The sequence below is a fragment of the Galendromus occidentalis genome, unplaced genomic scaffold (assembly GCF_000255335.2).
Source record: "Galendromus occidentalis unplaced genomic scaffold, Mocc_1.1 scf7180000077470, whole genome shotgun sequence".
Classification (NCBI taxonomy): Eukaryota; Metazoa; Arthropoda; class Arachnida; order Mesostigmata; family Phytoseiidae; genus Galendromus; species Galendromus occidentalis.
Window position 1 is genome coordinate 992,068 of NW_003805458.1, and position 24,773 is coordinate 1,016,840.

The following is a 24,773-nucleotide window of genomic DNA, read 5'->3' on the forward strand; positions in this document are numbered from 1 at the left end:
TAAATCAGCGAGGCTACCGCCGAGGATTGTCCATTTGGCATTGCACCCAAAGGCGAGGAAAATATCGTTGGTTCAGTCCTCACATATACATATAGCGGACGCTCCATCGGCGGCTAGCTGTCGCGATTGAATCAATCGGTCCCTCTGATGATTGATACTGTGCATGGTGAGAGTGGTATGAATGAGGTATAGGGAGTCATGAGAAAGTGGAATGAGCGAGTGACTAGGACTAAGTAACTAGTCTCCTCCCCAGGACGAGAGAAGTCTGCGACTCGAGATGGACGGTCGGCACTAGATTTTTGATGCCGCCGATCCAAAATCGATCTGATTGTGGCCTTTTTTTCAAGGAATGACTTCAGCTGCAGGTGTCCCGAGTCAGAAATACGAAATCGTCCGCTTCTCTGATCTGCGTCCGGAGGAGCGAGCTGAAATAACGACGATGCGAGTTGTAAAGGAAAATGTAAGAGAGAAGAAGATGGGGCGACGGCAAAAGATCCTCTTTCACCCACCTGGAACTTTTGGGTAATTCCTCGTCCTGATAGTCCTGGCGCGTTCTTGATCCATAGATACGGTGGCGATCCGTGGCTCGCAAGGGGGGCGTACCATCGAGCCAGGCAAATCGGATCGGGAGCTCGATACTTATCCTTCATCGGAGTCAGAGAGAGCCTACTCATTCTCAAGACTATCACACTCGCTTTTCAGTCGTCGACCCAGTATCAGGAGATGATCCTAGAGCTCATTCGGAGAGGCATTGAGAATGTCGTCGAGCCGCTGCTGATAGAGGGAATCACGACACAATCATCGGGGCTGGTCTCGACGCCTGTGCCGATTTTTTCTGGTTCTATTCCAACCAAAGGTGGAGCTTTTTCTTCTTTGAGCTCGACATCATCCTCGCCAAAATCAGCTTCCCCTTCAACCTCTTCCGAGTCGAATTCGAAATTTTTCGAGCAAACTTCAGCTTCTACCATCATGAATTCAGCGAATTCCACGGAAACGTCGGTCCCTTCTGACATGACTTCGGCACCTCTCACGGAATTCGCGTCTTCTTCGTTAGTTTCCACGCCATCTCCGGCCGCTTCTTCACAGATGGATTCAACGCCTCCTACACGAACTTTGGCCCCCCCAGAAGTGAGTCCCTCAACATCTACGCAACCTCCGGCATCTTCAGAGATGAATTCGACGACTTTCACACGCACTGCGGCCTCCCCAGAAGCAAAATCCTCATCTTCTGCACGGACTTCGGCCTCTTCAGTTATGGACTCGAGGCCTCCACTTCACACTCCAGCCTACACAGGAGTGAATTCCTCACGTCCCACACAAACTTCGGCCTCTCCAGAGATGAATTCGACGATTCTAACGCACACATCGACCTCCCCGGAAGCGAATGCCCCACCATCTGCACAGACTTCGGTATCTCCAGATATGAATTCAATGACTTCCGAACGCACCCAAGCCTACCCAGGATTGAATTCCTCACGTCCCACACAAAAGTCGGTCTTCCCAGAGGAAAATTCGACGACTCCTTCACACACTTCGACCTCCACAGAAGCGAATTCCTCAACTTCTGCACGGACATCGGTCTCTTCAGTGATGGATTTGACGCCTTCCAAACGCACTTCAGCCTACCCAGGAGTGGATTTCTCACATTCCACACAAAGGTCGGCCTCTCCAGGGATGAACTCGACGATTCTCACGCACACATCGACCTCCCCAGAAACGAATCCCAAACATTCCCCGTGGACTTCGGCCTCTCCAGATATGGATTCGACGCCTTCCACACACGCTTCAGCCTCCGAAGACACGAGTTCCTCACTTTCTTCACGAACTTCGGCCTCTTCAGAGGTGCACTCGACGTATTCAATAAACACTCCCGCCTCCCTAGAAGGGAATTCCTCATCTATCACGCGAACATCAGCTTCTACAGATATAGATTCGACGCCTTCAACACACTTCTCGGCCTCCCCAGAGGAGAATTCCCCCCCATCTGACCAACCTACGGACTCTACGGAGATGGAATCGACGCCTTCAACACACTTCCGGCCTCCCCAGAGGAGAATTCCTCCCCATCTGACCAACCTACGGCCTCTACGGAGAGGGAATCGACGCCTTCAACACACACTCCGGCCTCCCCAGAAGAGAATTCCTCCCCATCTGACCAACCTACGGCCTCTACGGAGATGGAATCGACGCCTTCAACACACACTACGGCCTCCCCAGAGGTGAATTCCCCTTCCACACAAACGGAGGCGCCTCCGGGGATAGATTCGACGTTTTCCACTCACACTTCGGCCTCCCCAGGAGAAGATCCTCACCTTCTACCTCAACTTCGGCCTATCCATAGATGGATTGAATAACCAACCAGCGGACTTCAGTTTCCGCTCTTGAGAATCCGACGCCTTCAGCGAAAAAAGCTGCTCTGAATGTGAATTCGAACCGCCACGAGACTTCCTCTGTATGTGGATTCAACGAGAGTGTCTGTCGGTGACGCGGCGACGATTTCGAGCAAAACATGAACTCTCTGTTACGCATCGCAGGCTCCTCGCTCGGGGCGTAGACGACGAGAGATGAGGACGTTGAGGCAAGCATGTAAAGCTAGAGCGATCGTGATCAAGATAGGTTTCGCCATATTTTTCCAGGAGGATTCCTGCTCATCATTATGACTCACATATCCCACTAGCTAATGAACCCGAGTTGCTCCAGCGACAGTTCCAGAATACGGTCGAATACTGCATGTTCAGACGAAAAGACGATCTGTACGATATCAATCATGGGTCCACCGATCGGCGGGAAGATGAACCGCCACCAAACCTTCGGTGTGAGCAGAATCATCGTCATCTCATGGGGTCGCATGAGAGCCAGGCATTATACAGGAGGCTTGGAAGCTAGGAGAATGAGTACGAGAGAGATTCTGCATACTTCTTTTTCGAAGGGGAAAAGCTCTTATAGATACTGAGTAGGAGGACATCGGAGATTGGCAGAAAGGAAATTCATGTGAGTCATTCCGTTCGAACGAATGTCGGTGGAATCTTCAGCAATCGAGACTAGTCATTTCATAGAAACGAGTACTCACGAGCTCATGTGGAGCGGAGGAACCCCGTGCTCCAGGAGCTACCGAGCTCTCCGAGGAGCCTGCAGGGAGCGATTGCTGCGAACGAGCGATGGATATTATTCTTCTTGGACGAGAGCCCGGCCTCGAATACAATGATTGGAATAGAGAAGAACGGATTTTTTTTCGAACCGTAGCCGCAAAGTCTTCCGGGTTATCTCATCTTTCACAGGGAGAAGCCTCAAGACCAATCTACCTCCTAGCCCCTGGAATGGGTCATACGATAATTTATTCGAGCTCGATCGAGACTTCGTAGGCGTCGGGCACAAGACCTCTGAGCAGGGGCACGCCAAAATTATTTTTGTTGGGAGGGCCAACTCGACTTTTGGCGGGGGTGTCACGCCTGAGATTTCCCTGAGATATTCGTCAGACCAAACCGGTATAGGAGGCGTTCTTCTTATTTGTCCGGGGAAACGTATGGGAGTTATCGTTGACTCTTCAAGCATTACCTTCCCCTCTATACTAGGCAACATCACATTCATCTCAGCAGCATGACGATTAACCTGCTTCTCTCATCTTCATTCTTCCCATCTTACTCCGAAGATTATCATCATTGTGACAGTTGAGCTGGGCGTATTTGTAGGGCTACCGCTTGGTTAGATTTCCTTAGCGGTTCCGAAAGAAGCTGTCCGCCTATCCCCAGACGCTTCTCTGGTGAGTCGTATTCTTCCACTCGATCTGAGTCCAACGCGAGAATTCTAGGAAGAGATTTCCCTTGAATGATGATTAACATGATACGATTTTCCCGCAACTCCGGCTGTCGGTCTCGGAGACGCATGGAAAGGCATCTCGTTGGCATCCCCTCAGTAGGAGGCAAGCAGATTCTTTCTGTGGACTCGTGTACTAACCTGACGTAATGGATTACTGTATTGATTCTATGCGCCATCGTCAGTATGGCACTCCCCGAGATTCATTTCTGAATGATCTCCTCGGTCTTGACGTATACCGAGACAGGCGCCCCCTCCTGAGCGCAAACCCGACTCTTCCTCAGCTCGGCGCTGTCCTACCGAGAAATCGCTACCACCCTCGGCAATCATCATATCGATTCCTGGAATCGGATTGTACAGGAGCTTCCATAGCTTTCAGCTTGGCTTTCCCCGGGAAGCTTTTCCAAACTTCGGAAACACATCTCAGCCTTGGACTCACACTCCAAGACTCTGATTCTCCAGGATGGGTAAAATTATTCGACTCCCTAGCAGGCCCGTAGCCAGGCCGAAAGTCTGGGGCTATAGCCTCACGTTTTTTTGTAGGGGTGAATCTAGCCTCATGGATAGCCTCAGAAACCGGAATTCGGTTCCGTCGAGAACCATATGTGGAGCGATAAGAGCTTTCTGCTAGATCTACGGTATTTACTTCCGTCATTCTCGCTCGCTCCAACGCTCTCGCTTTCTGGCCAACGTGCGCGTGAATCGCAGTCAGATACAATTGGGACTAATTTCTCAACAACAGAGTCCACACACTCCCTGGAAGTAGCAGGAGACTGAGCTTTTCTTCGTCGGTATTCCATACGTTGGGATGTGATACCCCTAATATAAGACATGAGTCTCGAGAATGAACTGTAGCATCAACGCGACAAAAAATGCCGTTCTCACTCGAAAATTGAGGCTAGCCTCAGTTTTTCGGATGAGGCTGAGCCTCATAGAGAGATATGTCTGGCTACGGGCCTGCTCCCACGCCGATCAACTCGCTTTCGAACTTGGTGCCTTGAAGAACTCGCTCGGTATGCGGGAAGCCAGCTTCGAGAATTTAAGATGTTCTGACGAACGCGTTCAGTGTATATGTAGCCGTCGGCACGTGAGTGAGACTCAGTCCCGCCGTCCAAACTCTCCCTTATGGCCACCGACACGGTCCTGCACAGAATTATGAAGATGTAGGTGCAAGCGTCTGTGCGAATTTCCAGCCACCTGGGAGGATCTGTATGAATATCCTATCATGAAACAGGAGTAGAAGCTCTGGTGTATTAACATTTCTGCCTGGCACTGACTCGTTTCAAGAAGTCTCGGGTGAATAACACGCTCTACGCAGGACGATGCAATGATTTCGGAGCTTTGGAGCGTTTCAGAGAAACGCGAGATGATCGGGGAGGGATTTTCTCGCTCAAGGCACCCAGCATGACGCCTCGTAACTCTCATACCGCCCCCGGAAAGGTTCGAGGGTGGAAGTTATCAGCTCATCATTCATCATCGAAGCAAGAATGCAAGAGGCGAGTCGTCCGGCTATACACCCGAAATCTACCTCCTCGATGAAGTAGGTCGGCCCGTGAAAGTAACGATAGCGACGACACACCTCGGTACTTTGTAGCAGAATACAATTCGGTCGATATGTCGAGCGGTCGCCAGGACGATGAATGACGTCACTGTATCTCTCTACCATCTCTCGGTCTATGGCGTTGACCCACATTCGAGTTTGAGGCAACGAGATAAGATGATAGCCTTTATTTTCATGTTCGTGCTTTTTCTCATCGAGGCAGTCGAGATCTCAGGGAGCGGCGTTTGATGGGAAACAAGCACTTTATGCCGCAGCTCCAGCCTGGACGAATTGCGGGACTACTCATAGCGAAGACCCACCTACATGTCCGCGACAAGACTCATTCTAGCATTGGTATTTCTCAACTCTTCCCCGAGTGACTGAACGTCCGGAGCGCCATCTGGAAGTATCGCTCCTCGCAAAATACGTAACCCACCCCGCCACAACATTCCGCAGCGGAATCGAGCTCTGGGGTTGCCCCTTGTATCTCTCCCTTCTGAGGTGAGACAGAGGAAGATATTTTTCCACCGCATGAAACTCCCCATCAGCTCCCCTCAAGAAAAACCAGATGGATGGACAAGACCTGGGACGTCCCTGTCTTCCCGGCGGATTTTATATAAATATGAACATATTTACATCCGGCGAATAAATGGATGACCATAAATTACGGTGTAAGGTGCCCTTGAACGCTGCCAGGGACCAATATTCGCTCCACGTTCCTGAGTTGGAGCCCTCCTACCGCGAATCTGGGCCACCGTCGAACCACGAAATCCGAGAGACAATTGATCCATCTCTGTACCTCGGAAGGATGCTGCTCGTCATTCTACATGGGTGGCTCGTTCTCGGTCGAGAGCACGTTGGAATTGAATATCATTGCCGGCTCAGGTAAGCCTGCCATTCTTCGTTTTTCCGTTCGTGTGGCGTCATCTCTGGCTGACTGAATCGCCCGTGCAAGTGAGAACCGCCGACCGTCCACGACGGTTGCCGCGAATGCTGACGCCACCCTGAAATTCGGTATATCGAAAGACACCATTGCGAAGAGAGTCAGCCGATCTTGATACGAGCAACATCAACTGTCGGAATCCGGTGACAGGGGAATCCTCTCTATTTGAGGGAGGTCGCTCAGCCCGAGCTTGGAACCGGATCAGCACGCGAAAAACGGTATCCACGATTACACGGACGCCAAAAGCGTCCGATTAGCCTACAATCTGAGATGGGGAGTCGATCTGTGTTGAATACGTACGTTTCTGGGGAGGTTTCTTTAACGATTTCTTGTGCGGAGTAACGAGACGGCGCGCTTCTTCCAGATCAGGGGTGATGTCCTTGTGGTGGCCATAAGCCGGTGGCCAGCCGCCTTGATGCGGTCGCACGGCAGGCGTTTGAACCCATCCCGTAAGCGGGTTCAAGACGGGTTTGAGCGATGGAGCTCCTTGGGTGAAATCAGATAATGCGGCTCGGCTCTCGGTTCTACTTTCCGTCGGAGGCTTCGGAATCTTATCGAGGTGACTACCCGCTCGATTGAAGTCGTTTGTGACGGATCCTGAATATGCAGACCTACGGTGCTCACGAAATGTTTCGGGATCTTCGCTAAATCTCAGCGGAGCGTCTCCGAAATCTGCCGCAGTGAATTGCTTAGAGATTCCCAGCTGATACCTCCTCCCATCGTTGATACTTCCGGGATCCCCAATAACTGGTTTCTCCTCTGAGGAGTCGTCTCGATGCTGCGGGAAGTTCTGGAACCTGAAAGGGCTCACCGTGAGCTTCCTCTAAATTCCTCCAGTCCTACGAATTCATATTCTTGGCGACTTCGATCCCATCCCTTACCCCGGGTTGGACAGAAAGCTCTCCGGGGTTTTCTGAAGAATGATGACGGGTAAAATATGAGATCGTTCATCGTCACGGTAGCTACCCTCGGTTCGGACCGCGGGCTCAGCTACGAACTTGGTCTGCAGATCCGCTGGAGCGTTCGAGAACTTTCCTGAACCTGGAAATCACAGTTGATCGCTCGCCTCTGATAGGGAACAAATCGTAGAACTCGATCGAATCCTACCCGCGGGACAACTCACCCTCTTGGTCGGACAAAACTCGGCCCGCTTTCACGAAGATGCCAGTATTTTTCATCGGCCTAGCTTCCGGTTTCTCGACGGGAGGGATTCGTTCAAGTTTGTTGAATGTTGGGTATCCCGGCTTAGGAGAGTCAGTTCGATTCTCAGGACTCCGTCGATATTCTCCTTGTCCATGGTATGGGGCCTGAGCTCCGGGATCGTCTTCGCGAACTTCGCCGTGGTACTGCTTTTTCTCCAAGACCGAGTTATCGGCTTCCCTTCGGTGAATCGGATCCAGTTCTCCATCTGCATTGGACGACTTGAGTCGGTGGGCTTTCACGTTCAATTCGGATCTTCCTGCTTCGGCAATTCCGAGTTCTTGGGCAGTTGTTGGACCTGGGACTTGATATCCGATGTGACGTTCGATTATGATGACTGGGATCGACGCCCCATCTGGTTCGAGATGGAGCTCCGATACGGCCCCGCCTTAGGACGAATTGGAGTGTTCTCAATCCATCGGGGTAAAGTTCAGATATATTGTCGCAGGAGAACCAAGAAGAATTCAATCCAGATTCGATTCGGAAAATAAGGAAACTGTAAATAATATGGATCTCACCGCCTGGAGCCCTAGATTCAGAGTTCCCTCTCGTAGACAAATGTGAAGTAGCTCCTCTTTCCCCGACTGCCGTGGGAACGTAGACGACCTTGATCTCTCGGGTATCGAAATTACGGAGCAGGGTTGTGGCGATCTTGTTCCCGTTTCCACGAGCGAGCGCTTCCTTGGAGGGCTCCCTCTCCGAAAGTGGGTGATCCGTCTCTCGCACCACCGGCTGAATGGGATAATCCGGTCGGAAAGCGGAACTTCCGATGTGACTTCTGGCGTATGTCTCATGGAGGCGAGGAGATCCGTTAACACAGCTCGGTATGACCGTCAGAAGAACCTAGATCACAGCGAGGAACATTAGGCGATCGAGCTCATTCAGCGGTGGAATACTAGGCAAGAAACACTTCTACTCGTCATCAGGAATCGTCAGGATCACGCACAATCACAATTCTCATCGTTGAATCTCTCCGCTCACAGAGATCCTGATTCCATGAGCCGAGATCGAGTGCTTCAGTCCACGACAGTAACCCACAAGAATACTACCACTTAGCGAGCAGCTCTTGACTGGCGGGGATTCTGAGCCGCGGCTCCGTGGGGCCGCTTTCAGGGACTCCGGGGAGGGCCGAACAAAAGGCATATCTCGCATTCATACGTCCACTGAAGTTTTTCGTCAGAGACAGAAGAGGCAGTCACGTAACTGTCGGCTCTTGTCTGCGAAGCTCGGAACTGATTATGATTTATGAAGAGGCGGAGAATTTCTGTAAGTTAGAGGGCCGTCGATTTTTGAGGATGATGGATTCTCTCTCATTGGAATACTGATACATGAGGATGGATCGAAAGTCTCGAGTCAATCGGATCGGAATCAACGAGCCTCAAGGTCTCGCGGCTTTGAGACCGGCCCTCCGTGATTAATGGAACCCGAAACATGATCAACCCTTCCACTAATCTCTTATTCGAAGCCACGAAAGGGGGACTTGACCCGAAGCCATTGGAGAGAATCGAGGCCACGAAGAAATCCCGAGTCGTACTCGATGACACTCCCGGCCAAGAAGCGCATCTCACCCTGCGCATCAGTGATTTAGCGCCACGAGGCTTTCAACCGTGTATTCATTTTGAGCTAACATGGCTCTTTTATCCTTTTAAAGACGAGAAAACAAAAGCGTCTTACGGCAGTCAAATCAGTGACGAGACCTTGTCCATATGGTGACTGTGGGACTTTCTGAATCTAATAAATCCGTCCTTCACGACCAAGCTGAGCACTGCTTCAATTTCAGAGAAGCAATGTATTTCCTTTCTAACGAGACTATGCTTGGTACTTTGGTCTGAACCGTTGTTGCGTGCTCTTCTTCCCGGGCTAGCCAACTGGTTCCTTGATTTCCATTCATTTCTGCTCATCTCGTCATATGCAATCGTTCGTTTCCATCTTGCATCCTAAGTTTCTGGCTCCGATGTGTCCTAGAAATATCGTCGTGGCAAAATCGGAGGCGATATTCGTCGAAACGGCAAGACCGAACGGCCGGCCCAGCCTGTAATTCCACAAAATATGATCAAAATATAATGGATATGCCGAAATGGCCCCGACCCGGCTCTTGTCCTGAGTTCGGAGATCTTCCCATCGCTTCCGTTGATCGGCTGGAGTCGCCTTGGTGCAAGAACTCTATTGCTCCGGTGCCGGATGGCACGTTCTTAGCGGATATCCACGCTCTCCAACTTTTCAAGACTGTTCCTTGATGCACTCAAAGACGAGTGAAGCCCGGCTCCTCGAAGCTCCTCCTGCCTCGACGAAGATCATGGGAACAAAGATTCTCTCGAGAGAGCGGTAGATCGGGGATCGAAGTCTTCATGAGCTCAAGAGCTCCCTGTCTATTTTACTGTAGGAAGCAAAACGGGTAGGAAGTGGGAACCTCTGGGTCGATGAAACTCCATTTTAGATTCGACGCCATTGGCGCTCGAAAATTCGTTGACGATGCGAGATGTCACGTTTTGGGGGACAGATTCCTGGCCATTAAGCCGCAAACAGTTCTAGAGAGACCGAAGAACCCTTTAATGTTGGTCTAGACTCCCCAGATGAAAGCGAGTTGAAGAAATTAAATTCATCACTGGGGATAAGCTTCTCAGACGTCCGAAGACATCGGTTTTTTTCGAACACCGAATCGGGGAATCGGTGCACGAGCGTGCGGAAATTATCCTCCGTGAGCCTGGAATCTCCCCCATTCAGATGCATGAATGAGTTGATGAACTGAAATCTCGGGTGACATCGAGAATGGAAGGATTGACGACCGCAAACGCCTCCCGGAGCTGCTCGAAGACCGCGTCAAAGAGAGGACAGAGAGTCATTCCATGAGATCATATTGGCATCCGTTTTACCCTGAGTCTGACCACTGAAGTGGCTTAGCCAGCGCATGAAGAAGAGACACAGCTGAACAGACATGAACAAACACCATCGTCGACTCATCTGAGAATCCCTTCCGCTCTTCGCAGAAATGCGCGAAGTGTGTCGCTGAACATGACCAGGATCAGGGCGAGCGTCGAGCCTTCGATCGCGGAGAGCTTTGTCAAAGATACGAATATCCTGAGGACGCCTGCTTCGTGGGAATATCCATGCATATATCTTAGAATCTCCACAAGTATTACGACACAAATCGGGCTTTATATTCGTATTCGAATTTGTATGTTTCAACGAAATGAATGATTGGCGCGAGGAATCAATCGACGACAGTTGAGTAGAGGAGCCGTCCGCCATATCATACCTCTCGGTCTCTCGGAGCCGGACTCTTCTCAATCCGAATGATGAATCGATGCGACTCAAAGTCCGAATGAGATTTCACCTGCGAAGGAGTAGCTGCCGGGGTCCCATTGCCCCATCGCACGGCAGCAATGTGAGTGATACGCGGCACCTTCTCATTATTTAGCACTTAAAGAAGAGGGGCACGATAAGGACGAACCCGTGTTAAGAAAGCATCCATTCTCTGAGATATTCCTCGAGTGAGAATAAAACCGACCCCATTATTCTCGATGATCAACACATAGCCAAGCGGACCGGCCGAGTAAAGTCGTGTCATGTATCGACCTCCCACTATGATCACAAAGAGTCTACCTAATAAATTAATCAAATCCATCTCAAAATTTGCGCTCGGGCTCAAGCGAGTGAATCTGACTTTTGAAGGGTTTAATATACCGTGGCCGTCCTCGTCAAAAAGGAGGATCTATCTATGGGTTTGATTCCGGATGGAGCTTCGCTCCGAGTCTCCATGTGACTCTTTCCGACGTCTGGAGACGCACAAAATCGAACAAACGGTGCCGGATCGTTGGTCCGGAAGTCAATCTCTGATATCGACACTCGCATTAACGAGCTCGCTCCAGCTTGATATAGGTGATGCTGATTATGCGAAGTGCGCTATTTACTGCCGAGACCATCCTTTCGGGGCTTCAGCTTCGCTTTCTTATACACCTCCTCATCAACATAAGTCATGTCCACCGCTCTATCGGGGTGCCTCCGGAGAAACTTGGCCAATAGTTCTTGATCGACCGCCGTAGCCGCGTTGAGACCGAAGAAAATGACGGACATGAATGCGACAAGCACTGTAGAGCAAAATCCTGAGATTGGCACAAGAAGATACGATATCCTCGCCGCAGTCGCTTTGGCGGGGTCCTCCAAAGCATGAATGGATGTAGAATTATTCACCAGGCCTCCCGCGGGAGCGTCAATGCATCCTCCGATAGAAGTTGCGAGAGTGCGGGAGTCCGATGTGAGTGACGTCGCTACAATGGCAATGCACAGCGTCTGCCCGACAATTAGTCCCAACAACGCAGACTTTCCGTTGATTCGAGGCGCCAGCATTCCGAGGGTGAAAACTCCGAGTAGAGGGCCGGAGAGAGCCCCGGACATGGCGAAAGCGGCTTTGATCAAGCTCTCGACAGAACCCGCGAGGAAAGCGAGACCGATCGACAAGAAGCCGTATGTCGCCGCTGAAAAGGTAAGACTTCGCTATCGGATCGGGCATGACTCTAACTTCGCTAACCAGGCTCAACGGAAGCCCTTCTCTGGTCGAGTCTTGGGAAAGCTCCGAAGATCGTCTACGGAAGACATCTCAACTGACCAGCGATTTTGGTGACGACGATCGCAGGCAGGGGTATGTTTACGAATTGGAGGAAGTCCTCGTAGGCCACCGCTGCCAGTGAATTGAAACCGGAGCTCATCGTCGAGAGGGCCGCCGAGAAAATCACAGCAACGAACAATCCAGGCAGACCGGGAGTCGATCCAAGAACGTCCATGACGAAGAACGGCATGAGCTGATCGGTTCTATGGATGTATCCCGCCTTCAGCGGATCGCAGTCGTAGTATTTCGCGTAGATGACCAGACCTTGGTGGAGGGAATTCCCGGCATTAGATAATAATCGATTCCGCTACGGGGCTTCCCTTCGAGAGTATCGAATCTCACCGGCGAGGCAGCCGAGGGATATGTTGAGCATGACTCCGGGAATGTTGCAGTATAACGCGATTTTAGCTTCCCGCAGACTGGAAACAGAACACAAACGTTGCACTTCGGTTTGAGACGTTCCGTAGGATCCCAGCCATACCATCGAGGTCCCTGTGGGAGGAAATTCGTCAGAGTCGCGGAAGGGTGCCGGGAGCAGCGATTTCGATCGAATGTATTCGGGCTATTGACAGAACTGGGTAAAGACGTTTGCCGCGGCATCCCGACCGAGGGGGTAGATCGATTTTTCTCACCGAGCAATACATTCCAGATCACGGTTCCTGAGCTGGGATCCCACCCCGAGTTGAAGAGCTGTATACGACCACCTTGGTCTGCTCTCGCGAAGACCTCCGTAAGACCGCCAGCTTCGACAATACCGGTCACACAAAGAGCAATCATGCCCACGATAGCTACTGACATCTGCATCACGTCAGTCCACACGACGGCCTTCACGCCTCCCTGAGGATACAGGGGTTGAGCCTCTACATACAAGTCGTTCCCTCCGAGGCTCGATGGACGACTCCCCCTCCCCTCCTCATATATGTATATGCAGAGACATCTCTCACCAATGTCGTGTAGAATGTACACAAAAGACCCAATCCCACAATCGACACCCACACGGGCACCCCGATGACAGGTTCCAATGCGAGGGATGGTCCGTACAGGACGACCCCCATGTAGAGTAGGTTGTTGATAGTGAAAGAAACGGCAGCAAGCATCCGAACCGAACGATTGAATCTCCGTTCGAGATACTACATGGAAGAAAAGACGATTTAATCTGGATGAGTCTGGCTCTATCGTAGAGTTCCCGCGCTCCGCATCAGTTCGTATGGCTGTTCTACTCCAGCGGCGATGGAAATCTTGAGGATGCCGGGCGCTTACCTCGTTCACCGAACTCAATCTAAGCTCGTACAGGACCGGCAAATACAGCTCGGCAGCTATGACGTTGGAAATAGCTAAGCCGAATATCGCTACCCAATACTGAGTCCCTCGGTAGAACATTTCCGATGGATAGCCCAAGTATGTGGTCGCGCTCTGGAACGAAGCCATCAACGACATTGCGACCGGGAATGCCCCGAGCTTACGGCCGGCCATGAGAAATTGCCCATTACTCATGTTCTTTCGATCCGTCCACGCGAAATAGACTCCGATCAGAGAAGACGAAGCCAGGACAGTCACGACCATGACGTAATCGAGCGGGGAGAATAGGCGTTCAGTGAAGCTCCCCATAGCCTCGGTGAGGGGTTGTTCGATGAAATTCTCCGACGGAAAATTTCGATTTTCCTGCAAACGTATCGTACATTTCTATATTCACCATAGGAACCTCTAGAACCCTGGAGTCTCAACGGTATTAGGACCTCAACAAGGTGATCCACATGTGAAGTGCGTGGATCTGGTCTTACCTGGATGACCAAAGCGAAGCGATTGTCTTCTTCCCAATGATTGCGGAGATAGACCCCGATGGACTTGAATGGAAGGATTGGGAGAGTTGCTTCAGAGTATTGAAGTGCCCTCTACGGTTCGATACACCTCACGATCGCACAGCTAGACACGGCTCCGTTATCACCAGAGCATCGTCCTGGTTTGGGGAAAATCATGAGCGGTCACTTGAAAACGACGATTAAAGATGCCGCCACAGCGGCTGGCAACAAACATTTCAATAGAGTCCCCGACGAGGATGCTTGGAATCCGAGACGTATGCCGTAAACAACGATTGCAAGCGATTGAGAAGAGCCCAAACAGATGTGCGCAACGTCGACGCAACATGTCCAACAGACCGCGGGAACAAAAATCGGATACGACCGGGGCGCAGCTGAGATCTTCCCCCATCTTTAGCCGTCCACCGCAGCGTCCACAGTCATGTGTGGTGGCTGAGCCTTTCCTTCATGCCCCGAAAATTGAAGCAACATGGAGGAACAGCTCTTATCAGGTTTCTCCCGCATTAGACGTTCGAATCGGAGCGCGAAAATACCTCAGCTCCGTCGGACCCACAGTCTTCGAGCGGGAGGATAGAAGTGATTGCACGATTCATTGAGAATAATGGTTCCTCGATAATCTCTCTCCGCTAAGTATAGGCAGCATGTTCCTTACTCTTCTGCCTCGCATGGAATATGAAGACGATACTGCGTCCATCGAGCTACGCAGGTATTCCGATGGTATATCCGATTCGAGATCCAACCCGAGGCTGTGGGGACAATAGAGGGAAAACTTGATGGGCTTGTCGGGAAGATCACACCACCCAGGAGATTGAAGGGTCGTGATTCGGTTCCTCCTGATATGGGATTCACCAGCTCCTCTTCTCCAGTCATCATGAGACCGCAGCGCGCATCCGAGCAGGCCACCTTAGACCGGATGATTTGTTTGGGAAACGTGGTCCAGGATCTGAATTCCCGTTCGAACTAGCGAAGGATCCTATCGAGCAGCGGTCCCGTTCGGTGGGATCCATGTAGAGATCACCAGGCATCATATCAGAAGTATTCTATCATAATTTATATTCTGTGAGATGCTCTGAGCCCAGCCCGAGTGCTACCGGGGTCGAGAAGACCCCGACTGATGAGTAAAGGGAGGGGATCGATACCAGTAGCGAAGTCCGGGTTTCCTAAAATCTTGAGTCACGTGAAATGCTTCGGTCAGCCTTCACGGCCTCTCAAGCAGTCAAGTTTGTAGGATCGTCTCTGATCTATTTAAGGCGCGGCGACAGGAGCAGGAGAGGCTAAAAGCGGTAGTCCCCACCCTAAATCTTCTGCCGTGAACATCCCAATACGAGCCCTTCCTCGATAGAAACTCTCCTGCCGGAGGATTTGAGTCGAATAGGAGCCCGTCTCCGAGAAGGACCCTCCCGGGGGATCTGAAATGGAACAAATAGGGACTCCGGTGCAAAACGTGATTGACCGAGCTTTTCGAACTCTTCCCCCCATCATCGCCGACCTTGCGCAATTGCACACCCTTCCATAGAGAGTTCCTCTTTAATTTTACAGACGCAGGATCGATCCCGGTAGAGGTGAGTGATCACAGTGATCACACGTGGAGGGAGATGACGATCTCACGCGAGGTCATTTCGGATGAAGAAAATTCAACTATTTTTTTTGGTGTGGCAGCTCGCAAAGGGTGACCTTATGATTCTCAAAAGGAACTGCGAGTGCGGAAAGGGGGAGGGGGACTGAGGGGAAGGTAGGAGGAAAGGTGAAAGAGCCATAGGAAAAAATGCATTTACGCACTACCCAGAAGAGTGGAAAATTCTACTGGAGTGTGGGGCTCATGTACATAATACCCACCAAAAAAACCTATGCCTCTTTACCTGAAGAGAGAGAGCGGATAGTGTTGGATTTGAAGAGTTTCGGATCATACGTTGGAGGGAAGGCATGAGGAGGAAGGGCATCCCATGGACGGGATGTGCGGGGGAAAAAGTGGAGGCGCATTTAGCAGTACGATTGGAGGAAAGTTGGACAGTGTAGGGATGCCGCTTAATACCCTCCCTGGTTACACGGGCGGGGACCAAAATAGGGGGAACGAGAGACGAGATTTCATCTGAGCATTCTCCATGGAAGTATCGATAAAATAGGCAGAGGTCGGTAACTTATAGATCCCTTGATAGTGTTGCAGTCTCATCGCGTTCCGGAATCTCGTCACACGACGACGATCGATCCCTTCAATCGAGGTCACTCAGTCACACGAGATAAAACCTACAGTATGCAAGTTGCCCGGAACCAAATCAGATTGAGCGTCTGGCAAGATTGTCCCCCGAGAGCACGCCCAAGAACACGCGAAGTAATGATAATGAAAGACGCATCGACACCGGGATACACGGACTATCCCTGAGAGAATAAATGCCTCATTCGAACCAGTTCGCGCCAGAGCAGTTTCATCATCACCACTTCTTTTCTCAGACATTCGACAGAAGTATTTTCGAAAAATTCGACCTTTATTTCACAAATCTCGCTATTTCCTCATGTATGTCATTATGAGGTATCCTGCAGCACCGACAACGAGAAGAACCGCAAGGACAATCAGGACGATTGCCCATGCGGCCAAGCCTTGATTCACCACTTCAACGGTGAGCTTCAAGGCAGGTTTCGCCTTCATTTCCTGGAATGACGTACAGCAGGAATGGAGTTCAAATATGAATGCCAACATGGATCTAGACAGAGACTCATGCATATTGCATGTTAATCACGTGAACCATTATACCAAACTCACGTCGTATATCGCTTGTTTAATGTCGTCGGCTTTGTCCGCCAATGCGCTTCCATCAAGGACTGTAAGACGGGGTAAGAATCTCAATCCTGCATACAATCTAGGAAGTCCGTGAGAGGAACTAAACCGCCTGCTTCACTCACTCTGTGCACCCTTGCTGACGAAGAACTCAATTGGCGCAGAGAAGTCGAACTTCTCCAACGTTTCAATCTTGTCGAACACGAACGTTGTCGTCAGGAGACCTTCGAGGATTATGAGAGTTCAGAATGCGTCGTCCGTTATCTTCCATCTTCTTCATCATACGTCTCTTGAACACCTCAACTGAATGCGGGCTAATGGAGGAGCTGACCTTTATCGCTAGCGCCTTCCGCGTCAGCCTTCTTCTTCCCGCTGGAGTCTCCCGCATCGGCCTCTTTCTTCGCGGTGTCGTCGTCGGTCTTATCTCCTGCATCTTTCGTCTTGTCCGCGTCTTTCGCGGCAGCTGCCCTTTTCAGCAACCTCCTCAGAGAGGCTCTGAATTTCTCTGAAAGGGAATTCCCCAGGAATTTCGTATTCGAGAAGAGGCTGAAGGGTCAATGACCAGGGCAACAGACCACCAATCATAAGTAACTATCTATCCTTTAAATTTTCTCCATAATTATCCTGCAGCTGGGCGATTGATCCGCGTGCCCATCTTGGCATTGAATGCGTGGTTCAATTCGACTCAATCCATTCTCCCGTCTCCCAGGAGCATTCATGTCTTACACTTAAAACCCGGAATGAGCTCTCAACAGCTATTCATTTTCTCAGTTTTCAGATAGGCACATTGTCTCAAAAATGTCGAGAATATCGCTAGTCGGGAGATTCATGCGAACGCACGACTCGTGGGCAGGGCTATGAAATTTTTGCGACCGATTCTCTCTGGGGAATCGCCCCGCGATGCCGCGAAATTTCATCTCTGCTCCTGGATATCCTCGAGATCTGTTTTTGGAATTATCAGATAAATAATTTCACCGATTTGACGAAGCTGCGGACTATCAGACTTGTCAGTCGAAGCACCGCAGCTCGCTAACGCTTCTTTCGACTCGACTCTGACCGATATTCATGCCATCGTCGAGACCAAGGGTTGGAAAACGCGAAGGTATGCAGTGCTCGCGTCACAGGTATCATGCCTGATCGCGCCCGCGGAACCCGATGCTGTAATCACTAGAGCCAGCAGGCGAAAAGACACTGAAATACCTCAGAATAGGCACCAAAACTAGGCAGAACAGGCGTGATAGGCAGCGCAAACGCCGCATCAGACCCTTCGTCAGTGCCGTTTGATGAGAACTTTAGTGGCATCATTAGGTAGCATTTTACACCATCGAAAAAAGTTTGACGTCTGGCGGGCCATCGGATTCTATCGGGAGCAGGATGTGTTCCTGGAGCATGGGTTCGCCGACTCTATTCATCGCCAAGTCCTTTCGTAGAGCCTGAATTTCCCCGAAATTCCCATAATTTAGCGTCTTGGTGGCTCGAAAAGGCACCTTAGGGGCGGAAAAACTTAACAGGTGTTTTTGATGGAAAAGCTTCGAGAAAGGCGGCAACAGGTATTGATGGCAAAATTCCTGAACTTCCGAGCTCTACTCATCACTCAACGGAAAGCCAGGCTTCCGCTTAGAATTGCCGAGATGTCCAGAGCGTCTCCATGCAGTCTTCGGTCCTCACCCGAAGTCGGAGCGCTCAAATCAGTTTCAACACACGGCGCTGAGCGTCAAACGTATTCCAATGGGCCAGGAGAGCTCGGTAATCAGAACGAGACCGCAGCGTCGGCGTTGCGATAGGGACCCTCTCGACAGCTCCCTCATTCTGATATTTCCGCGTGGGCTCGGAGCTCGGACACGTCGAGGAGCCGGTTCCCCGACTACCATTCCGTTTCCCGGAGGTTTTTCCGAAGGCCAGAGAGCCTTCTCCCGATACTCATGCTCATCATTCGTCATCAAATCGGGCACTGTGTGTGTGAGAATCAAAGGTCTTTCTTACCTACATTCCCGGACTTCGGCTGCCCTCCCTCTCCAGGGACGTCCAAAGGCTGTTGCCCTCCCTCGGAGACTCCTCCTTTTCTTTTGGCTTCCGCCTGCTTCTTGGAGTCCTTAGGATCTTCCTTCTGATCAGGAATGTCTGACATCTCTCTGTCCGTTTCGTTATCCGGCTGGTTGACATCGACCTCCCTGTTCTTAGGGCCCTCAGGATTGATTTCTTCTCCGTCGGTGGCGGGCTGGCCTTTATCATCCTCAGCATCGGGCTGCTCAACAGGTTTCCCTGCATCCTTGTCTTTTCCACCGGTTTCCGGCTTGTCCGAGTCCTCTGCAGCATGCGGCTCCTCCTCAGCTTTCTCGGAATCTTTGTCCTTATCCTGCCCAGAATCCGGCTTCTCTTTTTCATCCTCAGAACTTTTCTTCTTTTCCCGAGTGTCCGACTGATCCTCTTCAGTTTCTGGAAAACAGTCAAACCGAAAAGTGTCTCATGACATCGATGCCGGTCTTTCATCGTGCGCCCCGGAATGTTTCATCTGGAGCGGAATCGCAGACCGAAGGTCGAGTATTAGATTTCCAGGGTCTGCTTGCCGAAAGTCACCAGTACTGCATTCGGAATCCGGATGTCCTTTCTCGATGGAAGGCATATTCTCCTGCACGATCAGTCGTACATCGCAAATATTTTTAGGAAAAAGACGGAGGATCGATATTTGCTCTCAGAGCAAGGAGCCTGGAAGTATAAAAGGCCCACCCCGTGGGGCAAAAATCCCAAAGATAGTTGAGCCTTGGGAAAGAATCCGGGGCCTGTGTAGGGGAGGCAGCCATTTGAGGGAACCCTCCAAAATTACGGCCAGATTATCCCGTAAGTCCACGATGTCCGGTTGCCCTCATCGGGAGATCATCCCCTGCCGATTCCCGGGGCCTCTCACGACAACGGGATGGATTCGAGCCTTCATCGAAAGCGATTTTCACCCCTCGAATCGTCAAACGCCTCTTAAAGCAACTCGCTCTCTTAAGTTTTACCTTTATCATCCAGCAGGGTCATCGCAACTTTCTCTATCCCACCGACTACGACCTCGATCACTTCATCGTAGTACTTCGTATCCTTCGCCCGGTCCTTCGGATTGAATTCATCAAGTTAAGACTCGGCCTTATTCTAATTGAGGTGTGACATTGTCCGATTCTATCAAGAAAAAAACGAAAGAAGAAGAAGAAAGCCGAACCTCATCCGGGGTTAATTTGATCACATTCACAATGTTCTTCTCTTGGTCTGCATCCAAGCCTTTGCTTCTATCCTTCCAAGCATACTTCCCATGCGCAACGATCATGTGGGACGCTGGAAGATACATTAGCTCTAAATCCCTCATTCCCTAACGGCCAAGAATAACGCGTAATTCGATTCGTCAGGATGTGTGTCCGTCTTCCATCTGACGAGAGGCAGGATGCAGCTCCCTGAGAGGAGAGCTGCCTCTGGCATGGGCAGATTGCATGAGAACTACATCAGATTCGCAGAATTACTCTCGCGGGACTCACCGAACAAGATCGCGACGAGATAGACTTGGCGTCTCATTCTCGACCTCGTCAAGAGATATGCTGCTCCTGAAGAAAACCTCTTCCTGGCGAGAGGCACGAACGCAGGGCTGAAGTCGCGCGAGACACCTTTGCTCCGGACACAGCGCGATTCAGTTAAGAATGTGTGCACTTATTCTACGAGCCATAGCGATTGAAAATTTAGAGCCGAAACTTCTTATAGCCTCGCTCACTTGCTTTTACGAGTAGGGAGGGCCCGAACTTAAGGAATGAGTCTTGGAACGCCATGCCATAGCGGTTTTATCGTTCCTATCGTTGAATGACGTGGCGAACTCTAGGATGCCGATTCCGCAAGATGGGCAGAAATGCTATATGTACACCTAGGACGGCCTCGAACTTGACAAGTCGAGTCGGTGATTCCCACGAGGTTCGCATCGCGAGCGTTCCAAGTACGGAAGATACAGACAAGTGGGCCGCTCCGCCGGCGTGAGAGATCCTCCGCTGTCCCGAAACCGATCCCTCGACGCGCGAGCGGTGCGCGACGGAGCGCTCCGCCGACGCTGCAATCCGGCTGGACAGGAACAACCAGGAGCAGAGGGTCTCCAAGCTCGAGTTTCGAACCATCAAGCTAGTCATGGACTCGGAACGCCTAATTTGACATTGACGGAGATGACGATGAATACTGGAAAGCTCCTCGTGGGGTCGGAGCCGACGCTCGTCAATCGAGGCCGATAGCCTGTCAGGTCACGTGTCGATGTTTTCACTTTCGGCTTCGAGACTTTGTACCCCGGTCGGATCGTTCACTGGCGCGGCTCCAAATGCAAAACTCAAATGGGAATCGAGGCGTCAGGAGACCATGTGTGATTCGAGTTCGTAGCCAGATTTCGATTACAAGCGAAGCTAGACGATAAATTTCTCTCCAGCTCAGGTAGAGGCGCCTTATCTCGAATTTGCTTTCCCAGTGAGAAAACCACAGCTTTAAGGTCGGATATGGCCGTGGTGTTCCACTTAACAGCTTCGGGTGTGTTCGATGGAATCGAGCCTGTCAGAATGTTGTGAAACAGTGATATCATTCATTGTTCAGATCGGGCGGCGAGACATTGTATTTGAATCTGATCGGGACCTCAAGCTCAGTGGACACGTTATAATGCTGAAAGCTCCCTGATTGAGAAAATAAATCTACTCTTCTCGGGACGCATCCGATGCTTAACGATTGAGATCTGAGTTAGATCACATGACAATGGATTCGCTTTCGAATGTTTCAACTTCAAATCTGGCCTTCGTTGCACGGCGAATTGCGGATGGCACGATGTTGGGTGATATCAGCCCACAGCTTCCCTCTGCGACGATTCCCAAGTCAAGAGTTGAGTTCGGGAGAGGGCATCTCCACGCCGCGTCGCCGAGAGGAATTTACAGACCAGCGTCACCTATGAAGCTGAGCCATTCTCAGTCTCTAAATACTACATTTCGCGCTTCCTGTTCCCACCCGTCAAGCTGCTGAGATCGAACTGCAATACTCGCGCTCCATCCCGAGCTCGAATTGAAAATATCAGGAACCTCTTTTCTCAAGTCTGACTTGATTTTATTCCCGACCGACTGATGACCGTTATGTTGGATCAAGACGGGCTGGTACGCTGCCCAAAACTGTGATCCATGATGCCCCTCGATGAATTGCATGCGATCCGCGTCCTGCGATTAGGTTCGCGGAGACTCCGTCATTTTCACCTCTTCGTATATCCTCACGTAGATGATAACATAAAAGCCTCCGATATCAATCCTTTCCGATAAATGGATCTCACCGCAGGATTTTAAGGATCGTCCTCGCGCTGGCGCCGTCTCCTCGCAATCGTTATCGTCAGAGCTGTGACACAGGCAACTAGAACAGCGATTCCGATCGCGATGGTCACGTACGCCCAAAGAGGCAGTCTTTCGGAGGATTCGCCTTCATCGAGTACCGCGAGATCTATCCTCAAGTCCGAAGCCTTGACTGCCTGGAATTGGAGGTTTTGCAAGCTCTCGCCTATCTCACGCCAGTCGAGAAGACCAACGAGGGCACCCGGCGATGAATAACCCGCGTTTTTCTCAATGTGTCCGAGTCGAACTCGGGATTGAATTCTTCCGACTGAAGATCGCAACGAATATCACACCCACCTGGAGAATTTCAGCCCTCAGACTATCAGAGCGCTTCCTGAACTCTCCGACTGGAATCACTGGAAGGAACTCTTCGGTCTCACTCGAATTCCGATCTCAGATGGCCCGCATGCATCATTCCCTAATTTCCTCCCTGAGGGGGGGTGGGGTCGATAATATCTGCTACTAACCTTCATCTTTGTTATTTCGAACGAAAAACTCGACGGGCTTCCTCAGATCGAGCACTCCCGGCTCATCTTTCACAAAGATGATCGTGATGTCCGGAGCTACTACTTTCCCCTTCTGGCTATGAGGGTTGCGGGCTCCGGTATTTCCCCGGCTGACGGGCCCCTCGGCTCCATAAAAAGTCGCACTGTCTCCTGTTTCTTCGGAACTCACGGATTCCCGCTTCATTGCCGGGTCATCCAGGCTCTTGCCGTCCTTCCTCCCCCTTCCGCCGAACATAACATCCGCGTTCTCGGATCTCTGATCCTTACTTCCGGCGTCCGGGTCATCCGATTCCTCAGCATGCTCATTCCCTCCATTTTCCTCCGGTTTCTCGCCATCTCGATTATTTTCCCTCTTCAGCTTCGTATCGTCGAGTTTCGCGGCTTCCCCATCCTTTCTCTTTTTATCCGCTCCGTCCGCGTTCCCGCTCGCCTCGTCCTTCCCTTCTTCGTGCGGCTCATCCTGGTTCTCGGCTTTCTCATCCCTATCAGCGTTTTTCTGGTCTTCCGGTTTGTTGGCTCCTCGATCCTCTCCATTCATGTTCGGATCATTAGGGTTCTCGCTTTCATCATCCCTCCCGCCTGAGTTCCCGGCTTCCTCTTTCTCCCCTCTTTCGTTTCGGTCATCCGGCTCCTCTTCTTTTTCTCCCTCTGCTTCTTTTCTTGGATCATCGGCTCCCCCCTCATCTCTTCCCCCTTGTTCGGGGTCATCCGCATCCTTGGCATCTTCCTCTGCCTTTTTGTCCGGATCATCGCCTCCCTTGTTCTCCTCATCCCTTCCTGCTTCGTTCGAGTCATCCGGGTTCTTGGATTCTCGATCCTCTCCTTTCTTGTTTGGATCATCGGGATCTTCTTTCTGCCCATCCTTCCCAGTCTTGTCGGGGTCATCCTGGCTCTCGGTTCCGTCATTCCCTTCTTTTTTGATCTCCTCCTCAATCTCCTTCTTATCGTCCTTCTTTCTTGTGTCTTCTGTGTGGATCAAGAATCCCATATAAGAACCTTGGATGGTACTCAAGGGTGGAGGAGGAACATTTCGACTTCATATTACTTTTGCACCCGACCTTCTTTCATCTCTCGGATTATCGTGGTAGAAACTTTGTGGATGGCGTTCATCAGAGCCGTGGAGATCTCTCCTGTCACAGTCGCATTGTCCAAAAATTGCTGCTTTCGGAAAAATCGAGCTATAAATCTTTGTTCGCTATACGAGAGATTATCTTGATGGAGAAAATTACGATCCGAACCTGATCGACTTTCAAGCGGATGAAGTTTACGATGTTCTCTCTCTCCACGGCCTCTAGTTCACTCCGCCGCTTGAAATCAGGTGACCCAAGAACGGCAAATGAGCCGGAGGCTACTGGAAAAGATATTTGCGCATGAGATAGTTCAACTTGGATGTCTGAGACATCAAAATACGATCGCGGCAAGTGTCGCCGACCCCTGCCGGGGGCGGGAATGGGAAGTTATGAGTAGGTTAGGTTACCCTTCGAGATTGAGGGCACTCGCCCCGAAAACCCCGGGGTACGGTGCAGAGCGGCCGATGGGCTTCCGCCCGAACAAGCTATCACTTCCAACGCGCAACTCTCCACCGAAGATAGGCCAGAATTTCCTGCTGGCTAATTCCGACAGCCTTGCAACCTTATTTCAGAGGTGAGAGAGATGAGACACTCACCCACGATGAGCACTCCGAAGTACATCTGGAACTTCATTATCAAGCCTCTTGGTGCTTGCGGGTGTCACGCTCGATGGTTCCCGAACCAGTTTTGATCTCCCTCCAGTAGAATATTTCGGTTTTCCGCTCTCAAAATTCTTGACCAACAATAGGCAAGCAGAATGATAGTCCCTGTTGATTGATTTAGGACTAACCGGGCACTGTGATCTTGGAGAAAGCCGCAGAACCTTTTCGAGGATGTGTTCGTATGACGAAATTTCTCGAGTGCCAGGCAGTTCCTCAAAATTCCTACGGCGCTACTAGGGGTTTGCTGAGCTTGCCCTTGTGAGAACAAAAGGATTCAGACCAGATGCGCTCCGACAGATACGACTGAACGCGTTCGGTGCGATAAGTTTCCCTGCTAGCTTCTAGTTCCTAAGTCGGGAACGGAATAAATGATCTCAAATAAGAGGATAAAATCTCGAACTATGAATCACCGCTCCAAGCTTGGCAGAATCCAGGGTCTTTCATTTTGAGCTCATGGCGAGTACTACACATGAGTCAGATTTC

General features: G+C 50.9%; 4 protein-coding genes across 4 annotated transcripts; 1 reads left to right on the top strand and 3 right to left on the bottom strand.

Moving 5' to 3' along the window:
* Positions 1 to 1,011: 1,011 nt before the first annotated feature.
* LOC108864419 (A-agglutinin anchorage subunit-like) lies at positions 1,012 to 2,385 on the top strand. The gene is made up of 3 exons (XM_029111798.1): positions 1,012 to 1,585; positions 1,784 to 1,842; positions 2,299 to 2,385. The coding sequence occupies exons 1-3, from the start codon at positions 1,012 to 1,014 to the stop codon at positions 2,383 to 2,385; spliced, it is 720 nt and encodes a 239-aa protein (XP_028967631.1).
* A 4,164-nt stretch (positions 2,386 to 6,549) lies between these two features.
* LOC100905241 (sodium-coupled monocarboxylate transporter 1) lies at positions 6,550 to 13,716 on the bottom strand. The gene is made up of 11 exons (XM_029111799.1): positions 13,363 to 13,716; positions 13,047 to 13,232; positions 12,735 to 12,939; positions 12,445 to 12,594; positions 12,146 to 12,366; positions 12,025 to 12,079; positions 11,408 to 11,971; positions 7,420 to 7,884; positions 7,178 to 7,337; positions 6,921 to 7,093; positions 6,550 to 6,782 (listed from the first exon to the last, which is right to left on the bottom strand). Exons 1-11 carry the CDS (start codon positions 13,708 to 13,710, stop codon positions 6,550 to 6,552), a joined length of 2,760 nt encoding a protein of 919 aa, XP_028967632.1. The 5' UTR covers positions 13,711 to 13,716.
* A 2,667-nt stretch (positions 13,717 to 16,383) lies between these two features.
* Positions 16,384 to 20,393, bottom strand: LOC100898507 (protein starmaker). The gene is made up of 8 exons (XM_003744525.1): positions 20,202 to 20,393; positions 19,892 to 20,004; positions 19,692 to 19,785; positions 18,676 to 19,128; positions 17,024 to 17,197; positions 16,818 to 16,916; positions 16,678 to 16,736; positions 16,384 to 16,566 (listed from the first exon to the last, which is right to left on the bottom strand). The coding sequence occupies exons 1-8, from the start codon at positions 20,236 to 20,238 to the stop codon at positions 16,420 to 16,422; spliced, it is 1,176 nt and encodes a 391-aa protein (XP_003744573.1). The 5' UTR covers positions 20,239 to 20,393; the 3' UTR covers positions 16,384 to 16,419.
* Positions 20,394 to 21,765: 1,372 nt separating this feature from the next.
* On the bottom strand, positions 21,766 to 24,261 carry LOC100905390 (spore wall protein 2). Its single transcript, XM_003744567.1, has 7 exons — positions 24,225 to 24,261; positions 23,797 to 23,909; positions 23,617 to 23,716; positions 22,520 to 23,524; positions 22,350 to 22,408; positions 21,998 to 22,189; positions 21,766 to 21,887 (listed from the first exon to the last, which is right to left on the bottom strand). The coding sequence occupies exons 1-6, from the start codon at positions 24,259 to 24,261 to the stop codon at positions 22,007 to 22,009; spliced, it is 1,497 nt and encodes a 498-aa protein (XP_003744615.1). The 3' UTR covers positions 21,766 to 21,887; positions 21,998 to 22,006.
* Positions 24,262 to 24,773: the final 512 nt, after the last annotated feature.

Coding starts and splice junctions, on each gene's coding strand:
- LOC108864419 (XM_029111798.1), top strand. CDS start 1,012: ATGACTTCGGCACCTCTCACGGAATTCGCGTCTTCTTCGTTAGTTTCC. Junction 1,586..1,783: donor TGCACGGACATCGGTCTCTT/CAGTGATGGATT, acceptor CTTCCACACACG/CTTCAGCCTCCGAAGACACG. Junction 1,843..2,298: donor GAACTTCGGCCTCTTCAGAG/GTGCACTCGACG, acceptor CGGCCTCCCCAG/GAGAAGATCCTCACCTTCTA.
- LOC100905241 (XM_029111799.1), bottom strand. CDS start 13,710: ATGGGGAGCTTCACTGAACGCCTATTCTCCCCGCTCGATTACGTCATG. Junction 12,595..12,734: donor GATCTGGAATGTATTGCTCG/GTGAGAAAAATC, acceptor TTCCTCCCACAG/GGACCTCGATGGTATGGCTG. Junction 11,972..12,024: donor AAGGGCTTCCGTTGAGCCTG/GTTAGCGAAGTT, acceptor TTACCTTTTCAG/CGGCGACATACGGCTTCTTG.
- LOC100905390 (XM_003744567.1), bottom strand. CDS start 24,261: ATGAAGTTCCAGATGTACTTCGGAGTGCTCATCGTGG. Junction 23,910..24,224: donor CTTCGGAGTGCTCATCGTGG/GTGAGTGTCTCA, acceptor TATCTTTTCCAG/TAGCCTCCGGCTCATTTGCC. Junction 22,409..22,519: donor TCGAAATAACAAAGATGAAG/GTTAGTAGCAGA, acceptor AGTTCCTTCCAG/TGATTCCAGTCGGAGAGTTC.
- LOC100898507 (XM_003744525.1), bottom strand. CDS start 20,238: ATGAGACGCCAAGTCTATCTCGTCGCGATCTTGTTCG. Junction 20,005..20,201: donor TCTCGTCGCGATCTTGTTCG/GTGAGTCCCGCG, acceptor TGTATCTTCCAG/CGTCCCACATGATCGTTGCG. Junction 19,786..19,891: donor TCAAATTAACCCCGGATGAG/GTTCGGCTTTCT, acceptor TTCAATCCGAAG/GACCGGGCGAAGGATACGAA.